At 43.9% G+C, this 22,089-nt stretch overlaps 1 protein-coding gene across 1 annotated transcript in view; it reads left to right on the forward strand.

Moving 5' to 3' along the window:
• Positions 1 to 22,089, forward strand: part of LOC308315984 (cadherin-4-like) — a 219,800-nt gene that overhangs the window by 136,940 nt on the left and 60,771 nt on the right. The window contains exons 4-5 of the mRNA XM_080764276.1: positions 4,199 to 4,425; positions 14,315 to 14,512. Coding sequence (XP_080620402.1) covers positions 4,199 to 4,425; positions 14,315 to 14,512 — 425 coding nt within the window. The remainder of the gene's footprint in view (positions 1 to 4,198; positions 4,426 to 14,314; positions 14,513 to 22,089) is intronic.

Genomic DNA, 22,089 nt, shown 5'->3' on the forward strand with positions numbered 1-22,089 from the left:
CGTCCGTGCGTGCGTGTGTGTGTGTGCGTGTGTCTCTGTTTCTTGGCACACACATTTTGGGGCTTACGGTATTTCAGAACTGGGGGGCGGGAAACCTGTTGGGGCTCTCCATGCATATACAGTACACCTCCAACTCATATAGCATCAGTTGTGTTTTCACTGCGATCCATCCATGCTGGACAGAGCTTTCACCAAGCATCCAACCCACAGTCCTCTGGCTCTGATTAGACCTGCATGTGGCCATACTCCACTCCTCTCCTTTGCTCTCCTCTCCTCATTCCATCCTCTTGGCAGTTATCTCTGTCAGTCTCTCTCTGTTGCTCGATCTGTTTCTCTCTCCCACTTCTCTCATGCCATCCATCTATCTCTCCATCTGTCTCAGTCTCTCAGGAGGCCTGCAGCCCAATTAACCTGTTTAAACAGGTTGAACTGAAGTTCACATCCATTCCAATTCATTAATACATTTATACCTCCATACAGCAGTCATCAGCCATACTGGAGTGTTGTGGTGGTGTTTTCCTGCAGAAACACAGTTGCCCTCTTGCTGTAATTTTTGGAATTTTCCCTGTTGTTTTGGTAGACGGGCAACATTTGGGCGTGAGCAGCATGGATTCTACTTCAAACGGAAATGGAAATGCAAGTGAGCGCCGTCCCAGGTGATGCCAAGTTTAAATCCTATATGCACCATAGAGCGCCATAAAAGCTTCTGGCTGTTTTGATTGGACACTCATCCTGTCAATCACTATAGGACCGGTCCTATAGTCGTCTGAAACGCGGGTGCACCTGCTCTGGCTCCAACGTTGGAGCCAATCCAGGAAATTAAGCACAGTGTGAGTTCATGCAGGGCACGGGAGTCGCAACAGCTCAGCTGTAATCAGCTGTCAGTCTGCAGATTTCTTTCAATCAATCACACTTACCTACATATACTCAAATCACACCTCATTCCCTCAACGGGACGGTCCGTTTAAATACGTCTCTCTCCTACACTATAGGGCTCTGTTTCAGTTGCTTCACTGTTGCCGACCTTGCTTAGCATGTTTGTTTGCTTTAGACAAAATTCAGGGAACATCTCCCAGAGTGGACCCTTTAACGCCAAGTTTAACTGTATTCCATTTGTTGCAATAAATTGCCGTGAGTGTTCCTGACTGAAGTAAAGGTGCTTCATGCACTGGTGAGCAACTTTCATTGAAATGAGCAGGTGGGGGCAGGGCCGTCCATTCTCAAGATATATTATGGACTATACTACACATTCAGAGACAGATTCATGCACACACAAACTATAGGCTGTGTTCCAAGCATTCTCAAGCACACAGTTTTTGATCTGCTTAAAAGTAACTGGCCAGTCCCTTGCCCAGTGGTGTGAGAGCGCAGCAGAGGGCTCTCTGCCAGCAACTCTACTGCACTGCTGGCCACGTGCCAGACTGGGACAGAGATGTGAATGATTGGACGAGAGAGAGGGAGAGAGGGAGAGAGAGGGGGAGAGGGAGAGGGAGAGGGAGGGGGGCAGAGAGAGAGGGAGGGGGAGAGAGAGAGAGATACTTGGAGATATGATGACTTGCCCTGGCAATAAAGCATGTTTATTCTTTATACTAATACAACCGAGATCTTCATCAGGCTTTACATGAATCCAATGTAATCCAATAATCTCCCTCAGTGGCTCTGACAAGGACCAGGGAAAGCATTAGACAAATGACGGTGACAAACAGAAGTGTCAGGAACCAATGTTTGTGTGTGTGTGTGTTTTTTTTGAGGGGCACTACATCTCCTCAAACATCTGGCATTCAGAGATTACATCATGTGGAAGCCAAGTCTATGAAATAAAAATCACACCCGTGTGATCTTGTAGGGGGCAGCGGTGGCCGAACGGTTTGCGGAGCGTTCTTGATATCGGAAGGTCGCTAGTTCGTATCCCCGGACCGGCATGTTAAAATTACCACCGCTGAAGTGCCCTTGAGCAAGGCATTGAACCCCTACCATGAAATGTTCTATGAGCAGGGCATGGCTGTAAACAAGTTATTGAGCTTAATCCAGTTACCCTGGGTAAACATGGTAACTTTGCTTTGCTTACATCATCATGACGTAGTAATATGTCGATTTGCTCATCCACATATGACGTAAATTCTCCATTAATTATCAATGGGAATTTAACGTTTGTGTAAGACGAAAATCTAATCTACTAATAGCTGAATATAAGAGGGGCTAGGGCCCCCCCCAAAGAAAAAACACCACTCGTGGTGAGAGTTGAGGAGGCCTTATGTTCTGATCTGAGTGGCTGTGCTCACAGATACAGTGTAGTGAGCACCGACAGCCTCATGGTGATAGAACAAGGAGCAGGACGTGCTTCGCTATAGTGGAAGTCTCGCTTGAGGGCCCACGGGGTGAGGAGCGGCTGCAAGGCCGTGTTGAGTTACAGCCCTCGGCCCAAGGTTGCCGTCTAGACATTCTAAACCCCCGAGAGACGAGGCTGGCTCAGTGATGGGTTGGGAGGTCAGGTTAGAGCCAACGCAGGGGCGAGGGAGGTCCTAACAGTCCTAAAGCCAAGTGCATGAGCCAAGCTTAGCAATTATTTGACGAGTATGGGAGACGTTGCAAAGCCAAAAAGCCCCCGAAATTACCGGAAAAATCTAAACAATAAATATTTCTCATTATCATTTATATACCTTGGCTGCACCATCTTCATTTTTGGAGTAATTGTACATTGCATGTAATTTCTTTAGACATTTTCTCAATTTCCTTTTCCACATATATCCAGAGACAGTGGGTGTAGTCATGGGAGGTTCATATCATCCCAACCGATCGGCTGATTATCCATGTTGGAGTCAGTAGTGTTTGTATCCATGATGGAGGTTCCATGACTTCACTTAGAGTTTGATTCACTCCCTGCTCAAGACGTCCTAATGGGCTTTTACACTGCGCCACTTTAATGACTGTAATTAATGGATGTAGATATATTTATTCATACATACAGTGTGTGCAGAGCGACGATCTTCCCCAGGGAATGAAGAGTGCTTATTGAATAGAGATAATCGTTCTCATTAACATGGATCTTGTAGGACCCATACCGTTATGGGTCATTTCACATCATATTGAATTAAAATTGTAATTTCTCTCAATACATTAATATATGCTGCCTCTGTGTGTGTGTGTGTGTGTGTGTGTGTGTGTGTGTGTGTGTGTGTGTGTGTGGTGTACAGGCTTGTACAGTACAGAACCACTCGTGGGTCTGATACTAACCCCATATAGACTGGCCTAGTACTTTCTCCGGCCCCAGATCACTTTGAGGCAAAAGGGAAGGGGCCCTGAGCCCAAGCCCTCTGCACGGTAGGGGTGGGTTTAATTAATTGATACTGGCAGTCATCATATAGTATTGCTGCCCGATAATAATATCATAAAGTCAGGAAATGCTGTGTGACGCAGCTTTAGCCACATCAGTTTAATTTATTCATCAACATTGTCTCCGCCAGGCCGAGTCCGTTCGGTTGTCTGTGTTGATTGTGAGATAAACCTATAGTCATGATCATCGTGTATACTTCTGGCAAACATGCAGCCGATTACACATCTGGATTCTGTATACTAAATACATATTAAGATTAGTCATCTTTATAGATACCATCAGGTTAAAGCTCTATTGTGCAAAAGGATGCCCGTTTAACAGATTAAATGTAATCAGCACGGCGCAGCAGGGAATTGAACCCCATCCCCGTAAACCAGGAGATCCATGCCTGTGCCAAAGTGCTTAGTTTGCGACGCAACGCAAAAACCTACCCCAGGAGTAGGAGCCCTGCTCTACCCTACCAGCCCTACCAGCCCTGGCAGCAGCAAAGAATACAAAAACAGATACTTACCGTGAACCATCACGTTCTTCTGCAAATGACAGGCGGTGTCCACTGTCCACAAGTTTGGTGAAATGAGGTGAAATGACTGAACCGGACGAAATTGTGGCAATCGACGCAAAGCAAACGAGTGCAATAGCAGGCAGCCCGACGCGACGCACACACACAAAATCATATACAGTTAGTGAGTGTGTGTGTGTGTGTGTGTGTGTGTGTGTTGTGTGTTGTGTGTGCACGTGCATCTGTGATATTGAGCCTGTATTGATGACTTACTTAATCAATTGTCTGTATTTATGGTTTGTTTCTTCATAGTATCTGAACCTCTCTCTGTCTCTCTCTCTCTCTCTCTCTCTCTCTCTCTGCAGTGAAGTTTGATGACTGCATGGGGAACAATGGAGTGGTGTTCAAGAGCAGTGATCCCAGCTTCAGCGTGCGGGCGGACGGATCCATCTTTACTCAGCTAGACGCCGACAGCCTGGATGAACCTGTCCAGTTCAAGCTGACCGCCAGCAGTCCACACGCACACGTGTGGGAGACCGTGGTGCAGCTGGCCCTGATTGACCCTCCGTTACCCCAACAGAATGGCAATGAGGTGGGCAAAGTTCACACACGCATGTGTATGCACGTGTACACGCCACACACATGCACACACACACACACACACACACACACACACACACACACACACACACACACACACATGCACCTCCAAATCGTACTAATGACTAAGAATTAGTTAAAATGGAGAGAGACAGACATAGACGGACTGACTGCTGACTGACTGACAGACAATCCTAAATCCTCTTGCCATTGGGGGAAGAGCTGGTAGAGATTCCTACACCACGTCTGATAAACAACACCAGCACCACTTCATTGGATTCATTGGCTAGATAGACGACGTTAACTGATAGTAACTGTTACTGGACCGTGTTGCTATAACACAGTTAACGGATAGTAACTGTAACTGGACCGTGTTGCTAAACACAGCCAAATGGACCGTCCGCTAAACGCCACAGCACACAGCTCGCCCGCCCAGCTGATGACAGTATGATTATATGACATGAATCGTAATAAAGGCACACATTTTTTGAATTCATTGTATTTTGCGGTTTTGCTTTTTGTTTGTTTGCTGTGGCTAATGACATTCCAGATTATACTGAGTTGATTTAGCTCTCATGACTTTCAAAGTAACCATTATTTATGGTCCATAATATGTAATTTGTCGTCGTGTAGCAGTTATTGTTGTGTCCACTGTGCCCCGGCAGTCCTCTGTAGCATTCTATAGATGTAGAACAACCAGAAAACCTTGTTTTGCCCATTTTGGGCGGGAACCCGTTTTGGTGTTTTAAGCATTATGTTGTACTTTAGCTATTGAAAAATAGCAGATATACAAGCTCATAGCGCAGCACCGAGTGCCGGGCTACGAGCTTGTAGGTCTGCTATTTTTGAAAAATCTGAATATATTCTTTCACAGTGAATGTTTTAACTCATACCTTTGCTTCTGGGGGTCCCTGGAAAACATATTTTCAGATGGGCTGCGGCGGCCAATTACATATATTTTTGGGGGTCCTTGACATGAAAATGTTTGACATGAACCACTGACATAGAAACATAGGCTTTTCAGAAAACTATCTGGATGTAGAAGACATTTGTAGAATCTGGTCAGTCCTAAATGGGTTAATATGAGACACTTTTGCAGCTTTTCTCCTAAGTACCCTATAGAAGCCCATCCCAAATCTGCTTTAACCACTGTTTATGAGCTACTTCACAAACTTTAGCAATCATTCAGCTAATTTGTTATGGCTCAAAGAGCACGTTCATTAAATGAGCTCATGTTTTGGGTGAATGGTCAACTGAAAGTATCCACTAATGAATGTGACTGTGAACTCCTGCGAGAGTTAATAATGCCCACTGTTGCAAGCTGGTGGTGAATGAAGATGCTAGAGATTGTGGTCTTCTCTAAACACCGAGAATGCAAAGCACAGACTCGCATCCATGGAAAGAAAGTATATACTCCACAAGTTAAGCTGGGGAGAACATTCTGTCAAGCTCATGGCAGCAGATCTGAGAATGTGTTTTTCTAGGTTGCGACAGACAGTGTTCTTCAGGTCATCAAACACGGCAACTCACGGCTCTAATCAGTCTGTGTCGTTCAAAACAGCAGGACCTCACATCTCTGAATAAGTTGTTTTGTAAAACATAGGCTAATACAACTATTAGCCTATTTTTTTTTACCACCTACAGTAGTAGCCTATGGTTTGGCTGACGTACAGCATTGAAATAGTGGAGGTAGTTTTCTGTTAAGTTCATGTGCAGTGTGTACAGGCAAAAAGAAAGAAAATAACAGAACAGATGGTCAATACAAAGTGGTAAGTGTGGTGTGGTAAAGTTTATTAGCTTGAAACACGTTGGAAGATAGCCCAAGAATGTGTTTGGTGGAATGAGTGTGTTACATTCAGGTATTTATAAGTTCCCTGAAGTTTTTGTGTTTTTGAGTGTTTTTTAGTTTACTTCTCACAGACGATATTATAAAAAAATATATATATCGATCACCAAATCTAATTCATCTTAATTTATCAATTTGCAACTCTTGCTAATTGCCTATTGGTCCATTTGCTTCCATGTTTCGAGTGTGGTGAGAGTTCTATACAAAGCTGTGTGTAGGTTCAGTAGGTGGTGCTGTTACTGCAGCTGAGGTGATGTCAAATGATGGAGGATCATTGTGTCAGCTCTGAGGACAGACTGAGTGAGAAGTGGAACAGGTGCTGAGGAGACAAACCAAACACACTGATAGAGGGGCGAGGGTGACAGCAGTGGCGTGCACAGACACTTTGAGGGGCAGGTGCTCAAGTGAAACAAAAGGGCACCTTATCTGGCGCGTGGAACCATGCACCAGCTGCAACAAAACATTTCTCTAACACACACACACACACACACACACACACACACAGCCATATCCAGTACTTCACAGATGGAGGGGTCCAATTGCCATTATAAAGTCATTATTTTCGGGTCAAAAACAGGTCTGCACAGCAGAAACAGCCTAACTTACATTTTTGATGAGCCTGCTCTCTGGTCATTTTAACTTTCTTCAATATTGGCATATGGTACATATCATAATAACATCAACACATCAATTGAACTTGAACAACCAATGTCAATTTGAAGCATTCCCTGCTGAGAGAGAGAGAGAGAGAGAGAGAGAGAGAGACGCATCTCTCTATCGCACGTTAAAGAGAGAGAGAGAGAGAGAGAGAGAGAGAGAGACGCATCTCTCTATCGCATGTTAAAGAGAGAGAGAGAGAGAGAGAGAGAGAGAGACGCGTCTCTATCGCGCATTAAAGAGAGAGAGAGAGGGGGGGGGGGGGGGGTCGCGTTAGCATCAAGCTAAGCGTACGTTCGTGGCGGCGGTGGAAATGGGATCATAATATGCATTGGACTCAACAACTTACTCTGACTGTTCTTTGTGCTGGATTGGAGCAGTTGAAAGAAATAAGGAGGAATATATATCCATTTGAAACGCGGGCTCCGCCATGACACTAGTCACACAGTAAACAAACTTGCGCGTCACCACGTGTAGTACACGCACACACACACACACACACACACACACGCCAGATTTCGAGAGAGAAACCAGCAACCAGGTATGGAAAAACAAGCCCAAGCGACGTTACAGACAACACAAGCCCAGAATGACGAAGTCGCTTACAAAAAGCAAATTTGCCTGCCCTCAGTGATATTCTTCTCCAGTACAGCAGTGCAGAACCGAGAGAGTGACACATTCTTTTGGATGTAAACTGCGGACATACAACATCATGACAAATGTATAAATAAATATATTATAAGCTTTTAATCCAGAATTAGATGTCACCATGGGCCACATGCTATACACGTACAAATAAATTATACAAAACAATAAAAAAGTGTAAAAACATTGACGTTCAAAAGGGCATGTTGTTCCAGAGAGGGCCACCAAGGGGTGCTCAAGCACCCCTTGGCGTCTACGTATGCACGCCCCTGGGTGACAGCATGCACTTCATCACAGAGAGAGAGAGAGAGAGAGAGAGAATCAGGACGCTGAAACACAATTTGATGTTTCATTATGGAAATGGCGTTTTGTGTTGCGTGCTCTGTTGAATCATAACTTCCAGATGTCTGGGTTGCCAGGTCCTGGCTGATATCAAAGCGTTGAGGGGTTTGGGGAGTCTGTGACGGGGAGGGAAAGAACCGGGACTAGAGCCAGCTGGCTGAGGCTGATATGGCACCAGAGCTGTGGGCCGCATCTATTTCACACTCACTGACTCCTGTTTAGTGTGGGGGTGTGTGTGTGTGTGTGTGTGTGTGTGTGTGTGTGTGTGTGTGTGTGTGCGCGTGTGCGTGTGTGTGCGTGCGTGCGTGTGCGTGCAATGGTTGTGTCTTTGTCGACCGTAAAAGTTAGAATCCTGTCTATATTGCATATGTGCTGAGGGCAGGGTATTGTTATATGCATGCTCTCTCTCTCTCTCTCTGGCGTGCATGTGTGGAAAACCTGCTGGTAATGTTTGGAGTCTATTAAGCAGTCGTTCCACATTCTAATGTCTGACCCTGAAACTCATCCTAGATTGAACTCTGAAAGTGTATAAACATGGACCCATAAGGAGTTCTATTTTGCTGGGTAATAGACAGAGGGAGGGAGTTTGAATGTAGCACAGTCAACTTCTTGTTAATATTTGACCGAGACGCACGCAGCCACGCACTTAGCCACGCACACGCACACACAGGGCCGCTTTAAGGGTAGTGTGAATGGTGCCGTCGCACAGGGCCTCGCGCCCTTTATGATCAGTACTTTATTTTAGATTTTTTACAAACACATAAAACAGAGAACTTAAAATACAAACACAAACAACAACATCAGAGTACGTATTCATGGACAGGCAAGATAGATGAGATAAACAAATAGAAAGAAAAAAAGAAAAAAAAGGAAAAAGAAAAATCAAATAAAAATGTGAAAATAGTTTACATTATTTACACGACCAAACGCAGCATCATCAACCGTATCATAATGTGTAGTAATACAATAAACAATCAAGAGGGCATCGCCTGACCATGGATCACACCAAGGGACCTGCAACATGACTGAGGAACACGTCCCTCCCTTTTTAATATGCTTATAAATGTTAACTTCACTTTCCATCTGAGATCTAAAATCTAGTTTTGCTTACATGATCATATTTCACATTAATCTCACTGGCATTGTGTCAGTCTGCGTCATCTATCAAGCGCACTACGTGGTGGTCAAGCTGAGAGTTTAATTTGATAAATTCATTGCAAAAATCACCGTTCCTACCGCGCCCCAATCAGCCGCGGGGCCCTGCGTTAAAACTAGACGGGATTATCAAGACATTATTGCAATTCGCTGCAAGGAAAGCTGCTGCTTGTGAAGTTGTGAGTAACATCCGAGACGAGTGCATTATATTTATATATCAGTTCTCTCTCTTTCTCTCTCTATAGCCTACTCTTAGGCTACATTTCAGGGAATGAATTTCATGAATTAATTAATTAATCAATGTTCGCACAGGGCCTCGCATTTTTTCCAGATGCCTCTGCATGCACACGCACACGCACACACACACACACACACACACACACACACACACACACACACACACACACACACACACACACACAAACACACGCACACACACACACACACACACACACACACACACACACACACACACACACACACACACACACACTGGGATGGGGAGAGAGAGAGAGAGAGAATGAAACAGAGAGAGTTGGCATTGATCAGAATTCCAGCAGCACCACGGTTGAAGAAAAGCCCAGACCCTAACCCCCTCAGGCAGTGGTGGACTCAGGTCACTCTCTCTCAGTCTCTACCTCTCGCTGTCTTTTCTCCTTATCTCCGTGTCTCTCTCTCTCTCTCTCTCTCTCTCTCTCTCTCTCTCTCTCTCTCTCTCTCCTCTCTCTCTCTCTCTCTCTCTCTCTCTCTCTCTCTCTTCTCTCTCTCTCCGCCCTCAGGGAACCCACTAGTACCTATTAGTATGTGCAGATGAAAGGATGTGGAGCATGACTTATTTAGACAAGGAGACATTCGGAGGGGGGGTCGTCACATCTGCTTCAGTTCTGACAGCCCTGTTCGTCATCCCACCCCCTCCTTCCAGCTGTGTGCAGCTCTCTCTCTCTACACGCGGCTCACCCCGATCCCACAACCTGTGGTAAGAAGCCCGTCCGCCTTCAGACAAGCCCACAAAGCCCCCTCTGCAAAAAAAACAAAACTAAAGAAAAATGACTACATTTGTCCAAATTCAACTCAACATCTGTCTGGTCTCGCACCATCTGACAGAACCCGTTTGGATCTGGCGTTCTGTGACGGTGGCGGCGGCGGCGCGCGCATGGCCGCCCCGCACGTTGTGCTCGGCTGAGGGGTTGCGTCTCCTGAACGCCGACCATATGGGTTGCATCGTGTTCACGTTCCACTGAACCCGTCACACAGCGCGTGGCAACATGTTTGTTTGGCTGGCTGGTCAGCGGCGGGCACAGGGTTGGTACAGCTGCTGCTGTGTGTGTGTGTGTGTGTGTGTGTGTGTGTGTGTGTGTGTGTGTGTGTGTGTGTGTGTGTGTGTGTGTGTGTGTGTGTGTGTGTGTGTGTGTGTGTGTGTGTGTGTGTGTGTGCGGGCCACTCCACCCCCCGAATGGAGAAAAAAATACATGATGTTCTTGTTCCTCTTTCAAGGCCATCAAAACAGTTCCACCTTTAATTAGTGAAGTGTTTGTGTACTGTACTGGCACGTACTGTACAACCCATGCTCTATAAGAGGGCACCAACAAAGAGTGAAACAAAAGACAAACACATTTTATTCTGCACCTCGCGGATCAAAGCACGCAGCGAAACAGGACACTTTCTACTGACCCTTTTGTTTTTGTCTTTGTTCGTTTTTGGCCCCGAACGTTAACTACTGCAGAGGCACCACAAGACTATTCATTTTTACAGAGCAGGATTATGTTGAATAGGGCTATGGTGAAATACGTTATTGGAACTGGTATTAAAAACACTGGACTCCTTATACAGTATATGTAAATATATGGTGATTCAAGCCTCCCCCCATTATTCCCTTGAATACACCAGACTAGGCTTTTGCATTCACTGTTTACCTGAATCAAACTGATACGTTTGAACTGAACCAATGAGAACACCCAAACCAGAGGCATAAATGCATAGAACACTATCAGTAACTACTTTGCATGAGGCCCAACATTGACTAAAAGCAACAAGTATAAATCATGCTCTAATTTAAATTTGGGGCATATATTTCACAATAATAAGACATGTACATGTTCTAGACATTCTAATGTTCACCAATTATTACAGGCATGTTACTTATGTTATTGTGAGGAATATCTTGAAGAGAAAAAGTTGATGTTGGTCCAACAGAGATTTTTCAAGTTGTGATGATTCCTGCCTCTGTGGGGGGTATTTATATGCAAATATCCTGGCCAAAGGATTTTTTAGACTAAACAATGGAACCCTAGCCCCACCCCCAGGTGAAAAAATAACAAAAAAACTCATTATTTAAACTATTTAAAAATAAAAAATATAATTGTTGCTAAAAAGCAACTCTGGGTGCTAGAGGGTTAAGGTTGGAAAATCAGGACAGAGCATTATTCAAGCTGGTCGGCTATGTGCAGAGAGCGGTCTGACTCTGAGCTTTTTATTTTTTGGATAATGAAATGGTGTTGGTTTGGTGCGGCAGTTGTACTAGTTAGTAGCGTACAGTGTTTCAAATAGGCTTGACTCACTGGGGACTGTTGTGGAGAGACTTACATGCAATCAGGCCATATACTGTCAGTCAATCCTCTTCAAATCTGTCCAGAGAAGCTGTCGGTGGTGGAAAAAGTACTCACATTTTGTACTTAAGTAAAAGTATCAATACTGCAATGTAGAAATAATGTCACATCATGACACATTGTGAGCTTGTAGATCGTCTATTTTCAAATTGCTGAAATATTTATAGTGCTGAAGTGATAATGTATGTTCTGTAATAACAATACAAATCTACAAAGTAACTAGTAGTATAAAGCTTAAGTAAAAGTACAATATTTGCCTCTGAGATGTAGTGGAGTAGAAGGAAAAGTATTGGAAATTGGAAATACGGTACTCAAGTAAAGTACAAATACCCCAAATTATTATACTTACTTGAGTATATGTACTTGCTTTACACCACTACGGACAGCTATTCTCCCTGTGCTGCCGGACTGAATGCTTCAGTAGACCTTTTGTCCCCACAACCAGGTTAACACCTTTCATTTCCTTGATAGTCAGTGTGCCATATCAACATTATGTTTAATTAGGCCGATGCCACACATCAAAATGTATTTTTATTTCCAACTGATTTGAATTATCCATATACTGTAGGGCAGGCCTACATAACAACCATTTTTGAGGCCCTCCTATATTCAGCTATTAGTGTAGATGTTCGTCCTACACAAACATTATATTCCTGTTGATAATTTTGTCTGAGCAAATCGTCTTAGTGTCTATTTTATGTCTTACACAAACATTATATTCCTATTGACAATGAATGGAGAATTCTACATCATAGTGTCTGAGCAAATAAGCTTAGTGTCTATTTTACATCACGACGATGTACAATGATAAGAGCGCCCCTCACTCTTCACACAGGTGTGATTTCTATTTTCTTCTTCTTTAGAGATATATACCTTCTTTCACATCAGGGTGTAATGATCATTAGACGATGGCAGTATGACCCAGCTATCTCTCAGGCCTTCCCCCAGTCAGAGTTGGCATGAAGCACATCCCGGCACTTGATGAATAGCTGTTACGGAGACAAGCTGTCAGGACCTGCCAACCGGGAGGGGAGAGAGAGGGAAACAACAACACTGTGAGAAGTGAAGCAACTGAGTGAGGGATCAACAGTGTGTTGCAGATGCAGTATATATAGGAAGCAGGATGCTATCACTGATGTACAGCTGGAGCTATGATAGCTGCAGCTGTTTTCTTGACATTTCTTCACTGCTGTGGTAACCCTGATGTGTTAAACGCAGTGGGAGTATTATTGACACTGTTGACACGGCATGTCAATGCAGATGTATAACCTTTGGATCAGTTGAACACATCCTCCACAGCCCCTGGGACACCCAGCAGATGGTTACAGAGCAGCCTTGAGACTTGAGGCCTACAATGTAACCTTGGTATGAATTTGTCAATGTATAAGTCATATATACATGAACCTGAGAGCGATAGTGCGTCTGCATCTCTTCACTCTGGAGTCTTGCCTTCAGGGACACACACTCTGTATATTTCCGTTGTACTGTATTTTTCTCCATGACATTATTTAGTTTGCTCCATATAACCACCATCACAAAGCAGTATTCCATTAGTATGTTCAGCGTTCAGTTCATATTCCTGTATCTTTTTTTCATTCATTTGTTTCCCCTGGCTGCAACATACTGTAATACTGTATACTCACGTGGGAAACTTACTTGCTTACAAGCTGATTTAGAATCTTGAGTTATTGTGGTTGTATGATGCAGATGCTATATGCTCCCATTTTGGGCGGGAACCCCTTTTGGTGTTAGCATTATGTTATGCTTTAGCTATTGAAAAATAGCAGATCTACAAGCTCATAGCTCGCCACCGAGCTTGTAGGTCTGCTATTTTTGAAAAATCGAAGAACGATTGACATAGAAACATAGCTTTTTCAGAAAACTATCAGGATGTAGAAGACATTTTTAGAATCTGATCTCAGGTCAAAATGGGTTAATGCATGAGTGTGACGCTGGAATGAATGAATGAATGATAATTATTGTGATTGATAACCTAGTTGTGACACTGTTAGACATTGGATCAGTGGGTGGCGGGTGCACATGAGAAGATGAAAAGAGAGGCTCCCTACTGAGCCTCCATTTTTCACAGACAAAGGATTGTGGTTGCCAATTCGCACTGCCTGGAGGCTGTGTGTGTGTGTGTCTGTGTGTCTGTGTGCGTGCGTGCTAACGTGCATGCTAACTTGTGTGCAAACGAGCGTGCGTGCAAATGTGCATGCATGCAAACGTGTGTGTGTACAGTTGTGCCGTGCGTGCGTGGCTGCGTGCGTGGTATAGTTCAGCTGGCACAGTCTGGTGAATGGGACTATAAATTGGAGCTCAGTCGTGTTAACAGTCTTTTTACAGCCAGCTGTGGGTGGCAAGGTCTCTGTGACTTTTGATACCAATTTTTCATATTTATGTGTACATTTGTGTTTATGCCGTCGCCCCTTCTCTGGAGAAGAGTTATGTGCAGATTCAAAACCAATGAGCCAGATGCTAGACAAAAACACTGCATGTACCCAGAGAAAATGCATATTCACATTGGAATTAAATCTCCATTTAATAACCCCCTTTTTGCCCTCAGTTTCCTATTTAAAGTGTGCTAAATTAAGCAATCACTTGCTATATGTCTCCTCTCTGTTGTGCAGGTCACTGAAGAAGAGGGAAAAGTTGCTGAGAGGAAAGACAAGAAAGAGACTTTTGGATCCCCTGCTACGGTCATCCTGTTCCCGAGGCCCGTCCTGAGTGGCTCCAAGGGCCTGCGCAGGCAGAAGAGGGACTGGGTGATTCCACCAGTCAACGTGCCGGAGAACTCTCGAGGACCGTTCCCGCAGATGCTCGTCAGCGTAAGTGACAGAATTCATTGGCTGCCTCACTGACGCACGCTTCATTTACAGCTCTGGGTTTGTTGATCAGCGATCAAGGGTCTTGCATCATGGCATGGCATTCAACTTGGTCGTTGGCTGCACTTGTTTAGCCAAAGAAAGACGTATTAAGGAATTACAATGGCATTTATTGGACATGGTTTCTGCACTCTGAGAGCTGTTAGCTGAGCAGGTGAGTCTAATCTCCCCCACAGTGTCTGATCCATTGGGTTCACGAAGTAAACGGACCGGTTCGGTTATTCTCCTTTATGCATACATTTGTTTTACATTATCGAACCAATAGATTTTTTTACAGTGCAATTTGTCACACGATATTTATTTAGTTTGTCAAAGACAGTGCATGCTCTGATAAGAGGAATGAAATTCTGCTGTTCTTTTGGCCAGAAACAAACCAGAGAGTTCATCCCCTCCGAGGTCTTGTAAGGACTCACTGGTTAAAATGCTTCATAAATCACAGATCTGTACAGCCCTGTTTTTCACCATGACCATGTGAAGAATGGGCTTATGACACTTTCTAGGATCGCAATACCCTTCAATTACTCAAAACCACACTCATTGCTACAGTATCTTGTACTGTGTGTGTGTGTGTGTGTGTGTGTGTGTGTGTGTGTGTGTGTGTGTGTGTGGGCCAGCGCCGTGCACATGTGTGCCTGCTTGATCCACCATAGCTGTTCTCATTTAGTATTGGAGATATGGCGTGACTAAATACTACCATCACACCAAATTACTCCTCCGCAACAACTGCTAGTTTTGTGATGCACAACATGTAAATACAACAGGGAAGGGGGTCAGTCAGAGGTAGAGCTTGTCTTGCAGAAAAAAAAGAAAAGAACATGAATAAATGTACGAGCAAAGAGGCTCTGCATTGCTCAACGTTTGGTGGATTCTGTCACAACAGAAAGCTCAGTTTGTCTCTCTCAGTTTGAGAAATTTTAAGAGTCTACCTTATGGTGCTTGCTGTAATTCATCAAAATAAAAGATAAAAACATCATTCTGAGAAAGTGGCGGTTCACTCCATGCACCCTCCTACAGTACACCCCCCATGCCACTTTATCTGGCGGTTTCCTTTTTTCACTTTTGTTTGTTTTCCTTCGCTTTGCTTTTCAGGTGGGTTTTATCTATATCCCATGGGGGAATGCCTTGGAACTTTCATTAAAAAAAAAGTGTTAATAGTTTAAACTAAAGTCTTGGTTTGGTGCTAGAAGAGTATTACTTTCCTAACAGCCTGGCATGACTTGACATTCTCATCCCAGCTTGTACAGACGCACACCATGGCTAAAGAAACCACCCTACAATGGACCAGACAGCTCTGTTTTGGCCATAGGCTGTACAAAACAGACTCGGTATAGAGGTAGAGACAGCGAGAGAAAGAGATGGAAAGTATTTGTAAGTCTAGCCAAACACAGTCCACTTTGTGCTGTAAATAGGTCCGTTAGGAGCTTGGGGAGGGCTGTGACAAAGCAGAGAGGAAGTGATGCATGTTGATGCCACTGTTGGCTTCTCAGGTCATTTAATAATGACAAGAGGGCAGGCTGAGCCACACAGAGATACAGAGGAGAGACTTTAACAAGGAGACAGCTGTAAGACTGAGGCTGCTGATGGGTTTATATGGGTTTATTGCTGTAGTGTTGTTGAAGTTATTTGTTACTCTTTTCGAACATTGCATTTGCATTACAGATCTACATGTACAAAGAGGACAAAGATTAATACTTATTAATTTGTACATTTTGACTGGAATCTTAGGACCCTATCATGGCAACGCATGTCGCTACAGTAGGTGCAAACGCAAATTGTGTTGTGGAAGTGTTCACAACAATTTGACTAGTCATGTGATGTACTGTTTTAACACAAACAGAGCTCACTGGGTGATGTTAAGGCTCTGAATCAAGCACAATACATATTCCTTACAATGTCTGAAAATCTTCTGGTTCAGAACGGTTTAGTTATTTTTTTTACACTGCTTTTAAAAGCATGATAGAAATGCAGCTACAGTATAATGTGCGCAGTATCATTATTAATGATGGAATTACTGAGACAGAGACTGCCAGGAACCTATATGGATTCACAACATTGTGACATGATATTGTGAACACATCTCATATCAGCAACAGAATATAGGCAAGTCACTTATATGGAAAAGATGCATCACTTTATCTTTCAGTCTCTCTACCTCTTTCTCTTTCTCTGTCCTCTCCTCATTTCTCCCTTCCTCCTCATGTTCCTGACTGTGTTTCTCTCCTACCGTGTCATTACTCAGTGTTCTGTGTGGTATGGCTGTGTGACGCCTACCCTAATGGTCTGTGAAGTCGGTCCGAGTCCTAATGGGCTATTCTGTCATCCAGCGCAGCAGCGCTGACTGACACGTCTGCTCCGCCATCCCACCGTTTCTCTATACCTTCCTGGACCGAGTTTCTGTCAGTGGGACAGACAGGGTGACAGCATCCCTCACCAGCATCTCTGCAGGTCCACAGTACTGTGTCACTTTGATCAGCTTAGCACAGGATGGGGCAGGTGTGATGACAGAGACCCCACCGGCTGGCCCCTGTATAGCCCAGAGCCTGGCACGTCTCAAGGGGGACGTGTGTGGAGGGTTTGACTATAAGGTATTGGCATGCAGAACTATACACTTGCAGTACTTTCCAAGGCCAATGCTGCGTAAGGACTCTGGCCAGATATTATTGACTGCCAGCTCTGCCAATAATGTAAGTTCTCTCAGTGCTGAGGTAACGTTTTCCAGAGGCTTTCCTGCCTTTTAAAGCCATCTACTGTATAGCGTTTTATCTTAACGTTTAATGATCCACTGTCAAATTTGCAGATGTACTGTACTGTACAGACAATTTTGACGTGGAAAAAGACAGAATTATTATTATTAAAAAAAAAATTATCCCACAATTTTGTAACCCATTTTTTCCACCCCTGTGTCAATTATCTAATGTGATCCTGGGCTCTACACACCCTCCGCCAACCTAGTCCCCATATATGGAGGACATGGGGAGAGCAACGGACTTGAACTCATGCCTGAGTGTCCAAGTTGCTCCTTTACACCTGACAGGGGGGAGTTTCCCTGGTTGGACGTATAGCGCATGGAAGGAACACGTTATTCCAACCAGTTCCTTTCCCCTCAATCAGGCGCCCCGGCTGGCCAGGGGGAGGCAGTTTAGAGACCAGGATTACTGCATGTTTTTTGTGAAGGTACTACCTACCCTAAAGAACTAATTCTGAACGTGACACTTCAATGTCAATACCGAGAATTTGCAGGAAAGGCTTGGTTTGAGCAGTTCCAGATGCCATTGTCCCTATAGTAACAGAGGGGAGAAGTGGTTGGGATTGATGCAAGTTGACAATGCATGCCCCTCCCGTTAACGCAATACCCATTGTGCTTGTTGTCAGAGCTGTCAGAGCCGTGTTGCACCCATTCTCAAAGAACCAGGGCGGTACCCACTAACACACGACCAATTGGTTAAACATGGAAGTACACAGGGATACAAATGGAGTTGGCCGAAATTAGTTCTCAAATATTTGGCGGGCCTCTCCCTTAGAGATGGGGTGAGAAGTTCAGTCATCCGTGAGAGACTCGGAGTAGAACAGCTGCTCCTTGACTTGGAAAGGAGCCAGCTTAGGTGGTTAGGGAATCTATTACGCTCCTCCTGAGTGTATCCCTTCCCTATAGGGAGGTCCTTGCTGCATGTGCCACTGCAGGTAGCAGGCCAAGGACCATATGGGGCGATTATGTCTCCACGCTGGCCTGGTGTTCTGCTGATTCCACTCTGACAGCATGTAGTCTGTCCATTAAGTGCGTGGCGAAAAGATCTACCTCGTCAGCAGCGGGGAATGAGTGGAGCAGAACTTAACATCCTGGAGTCCAAAGACTGACGGAAGGCGGAACGGACACAAGAGAGCCAGTTCCGGAGAGTCCGAAGAAAGAGATCAGGAAGATGGAATGAGAGTAATAATAATAAATATAGGTGCTCTTTATCGTTTAATTCTGTTGCCAAACAACCGTCAATAGCATCTAAGAGACATTGATTTCTCACAGTTGTTGTTTTTTCTTTTTTACTTTCCTCCTCCGGGCAGAGAGGCATCGATTTCTTCTGCTTGGATAAATAAAGACTCTAGGTAACCCAGGCTAGGTAACCCCCAACACCCCCACCCAACACCCCCTACCACCGTCACGCAAGAGGGGGGAAAAAGGAAAGAACAAAGGAAAAAAGTCAACAAACTCACAGTATGAGTTAAGCAAGAAGTGGATATAGATATGAATAAATAAGTTTGTCCTGAGAAATATCTCACACAGCAGAATTCCACAGCACGCAATAATTGTCATGAACACTTACTGCTCAGATGTAAAAGCAATGGAAGCATTGGCACCTTGGAAGAGTGTCTCAGTAGCTGTCTTTCCATTAAGCCGTGTTTTTTGCGTACTAAAGCTTGAATCAGTCTCCAGTTTTCGCAAAAGGGGAAATGTGCAAATTGGGTATGGAAACACTTGCGGAAAAGGTTTTTAATTAGAAAGCATTGAACTCGCATTCTATTGCTTTTGAACAGTTGGAAAATAAAATGAAAAACCAATGGGGAGGCATTCAGTGGTGTGGAGGGTGGCTAGGGAGGAATTTCAACGTGCATATTAATCAGGTTACCAAGACTTCTTTCATCTTAGAAACATTGCACACATTCTTTAGAGCATATCTATCCCGAAACACTGGGTCACGCTTTTTGTTTTCTCTCGTATCGATTATTGCAATGCACTATTCTCTGGCTTGCCAAATAAAACAACTGACAGGCTTCAACTTGTTCAGAATGCAGCAGCTAGAATTTTAACTATAGAACTAAGATGAGAACACACATATTACCCCAGTTTTAGCCTCACTACATTGGCTTCCAGTAGTTTTTAGGATTGATTTTAAAATTATTTTACTGCTTTATAAAGCTCTAAATGGTCTTGCACCCTCTTACCTCCTCGACTGTCTACCTAGTTATGTCCCAGGCCGCCCCCTCAGGTCCTCCACTGCTGGCCTGCTTGAGGTGCCTAAAGGGATGGCAACTAAAAGACACGGTGAGGCAGCTTTCTGCTTCTATGGGCCAACAGCCTGGAATAAACTCCCATTACAGCTTAGACAGGCACCCTCTGTAGCCATATTCAAAGCACAGCTCAAGACCCACCTCTTTACGTTTGCCTTTAGTTGAGTTTTTAGACCCGTTTGTTCTTACTGCCTTGCCCGTTTTACTGCAATTTTTTGCTTTTTATTGTCTTAAGGCCACTGTGTTTTTGCTTGCTTAATTGTTACTTTACGTTTGTGTTTTTATATTCTTTTGCCCTGTAAATCACCTGCGTTGCATTTTATGACATGAAAGGTGCTATAAAAAGTGTATTATTATTATTATTATTATTATTATTATTTGTAGATTTTGATTATTATTACAGATCATACTTACTACATTTGGGAAATTTGAAAATAGCCGAAAATAGCGCACAATATTGTCACGATGCGAGGCATTGTAAGCTTGTAGATTGGTTTGTTTATACATTTGAAAACTTGGCACATTTTGCATAATGAGTACTTTTACTTTTGGTACATTTAGCACATTTTGATGCCAATATATTTACTCAAGCACATTTTCAATTTCAGACTTTTTCTTGTAAACAGAGTACATCTATATTGCAGTATTGATACTTTTATTTAAGTGTGAATGTGAGCATACTTTTTCCACCACTGGTTACATCATTTATAAGCCGGGCTGCCATTTATCTTTTCCTTCACATACACCATAATCCTTATACACACACAGTGACAGTGGCACCCCTAGGCAGGGCAAGTAGAAGTTTATATGGGTGAAGTACCTGCCACTTGAGAAGTACTTGCTCTGCACGGCAGGTAGGAAGAAAAAAAAAACGTGACACTGGACCTGGACGTTAAGTGCGCCTCAGAGCACAGGTCTCTGCCAGGTCAGGTACAGTAGGTTATTGTGGCCTCCTGGTGGCGCTATAATAGGCCAATGTGAAAAGGGTGCCATTTCTTCTTACGCCTTTCATGGCAATTGGATGCTACATCCACAGCAATTGGACCCTTTCCATCCACTTCAACCAATATCCTGATACTGGACTCCCAGTCAGCACAGGGGGGTTTCTTTGGACACTACCACAGGGAGCTGTACGTTAGTGTGTGAGTCGTTATACTCATCGTCAGAGCAGGCCCATGCACGCCCCTAGGAGTGGAGGCACTGATTCATTTTGTTTTCGCTGGGCCTTGCGTGCCTGTCTGGTGCCATGGGAGACTGAAAACAACGTTAGCCATCTTCCTTAGCAATTATTGCCAGGTTCAGGTAGGCCATTTTTTGTGGATGTGGCCGTGGGGCCTGTGGTTACACTTCATCTGCTCAGTTTAAGCGGGAGGAAAGGAGACAGATTAGGGAGCATGGGGAGGAATGTGGTGAACAGAGGAACAGTCAAGCTCTGAACGTGCATATGTTCACCATACTGTACTGTAACCCAAAGTATGAAAAAAAACCTAAAACTAATACAAACTAAACTAAAACTAACCATTGTCACACAAATAAAAACTAGCAAGTACCGGCTCTAAAAAATAATTAAAACTAACTGAATTAGGGAAAAAAGTAAAAAGTAACTAAAACTAAACTATAGTTTTACATACGGTGGACAACACCGACATACCCAGCCGATCGCAGTACTTACTCTATCCAAAACTATTATAACCGTGGTTGACGGTGGTAAGGTTTTTCTCCAGTGGGGAGACGCGGGTGTGACTGCAGGTGACCCGACTGATTGAAACTCTTGTCGGACTGTTTACAGCGGTATGGTCTTTCTCCAGTGTGGATACGCTGGTGAGTCTTGAGATACTAACTATGACTGAAACTCTTATCACATTGTGTACAGTGATATGGTTTCTCTCCAGTATGGATACGTAGGAGACCGAAAATATTGAAACTCTTGTCACACTGTTTGCAAATGCTTGGGTGTTTCTCTAACATTCTCTAACTGTTGACGTGTCTCCTTGCTTCTGGCTGCTCACAGGGCTGTTTATTTGCTGACAGGCTGCTGAGGGCATCGGTGTGGCAGTAGAGGTTTATGTGGCTCCTCTTCACGTGTTGATGGAGGAAGGTGGAGGGAGACAGGAAAGGGACTGTGATTGGAAAGTTTTAGGTTATTTTCTGCGGGTTGGGAAATATATCCTTTATATTATCTACTCTTATCTGTTCCTCTTCTCTGTCTCGGTCTCTATCTTTGTCTCTCTTATAGGGAAATTCCTTAGTACCAATGTCCCCATGGTGACGCTACAGTATTTAAAAGGCCTCTTCATCTTTTGGTCTACACTAATACGATCCTGGATATTTTGGGATCATGAAAAACCTTCCCATTTTCACCTGACTAAATTTCCATTTCTTAAAAATAAATCACTCCCGAACTGAACTGAGTGGTGCAATTCAATTATGTTTTGTGACAAATAATGTAGAAAAACATTTGTGCATCTTACAGCACAGCACAGTCCTGTGTGTGTGTGTGTGTGTGTGTGTGTGTGTGT

The sequence above is a fragment of the Protomyctophum bolini genome, assembly GCF_963924005.1.
Source record: "Protomyctophum bolini genome assembly, chromosome: 5".
NCBI classification, from domain to species: Eukaryota; Metazoa; Chordata; class Actinopteri; order Myctophiformes; family Myctophidae; genus Protomyctophum; species Protomyctophum bolini.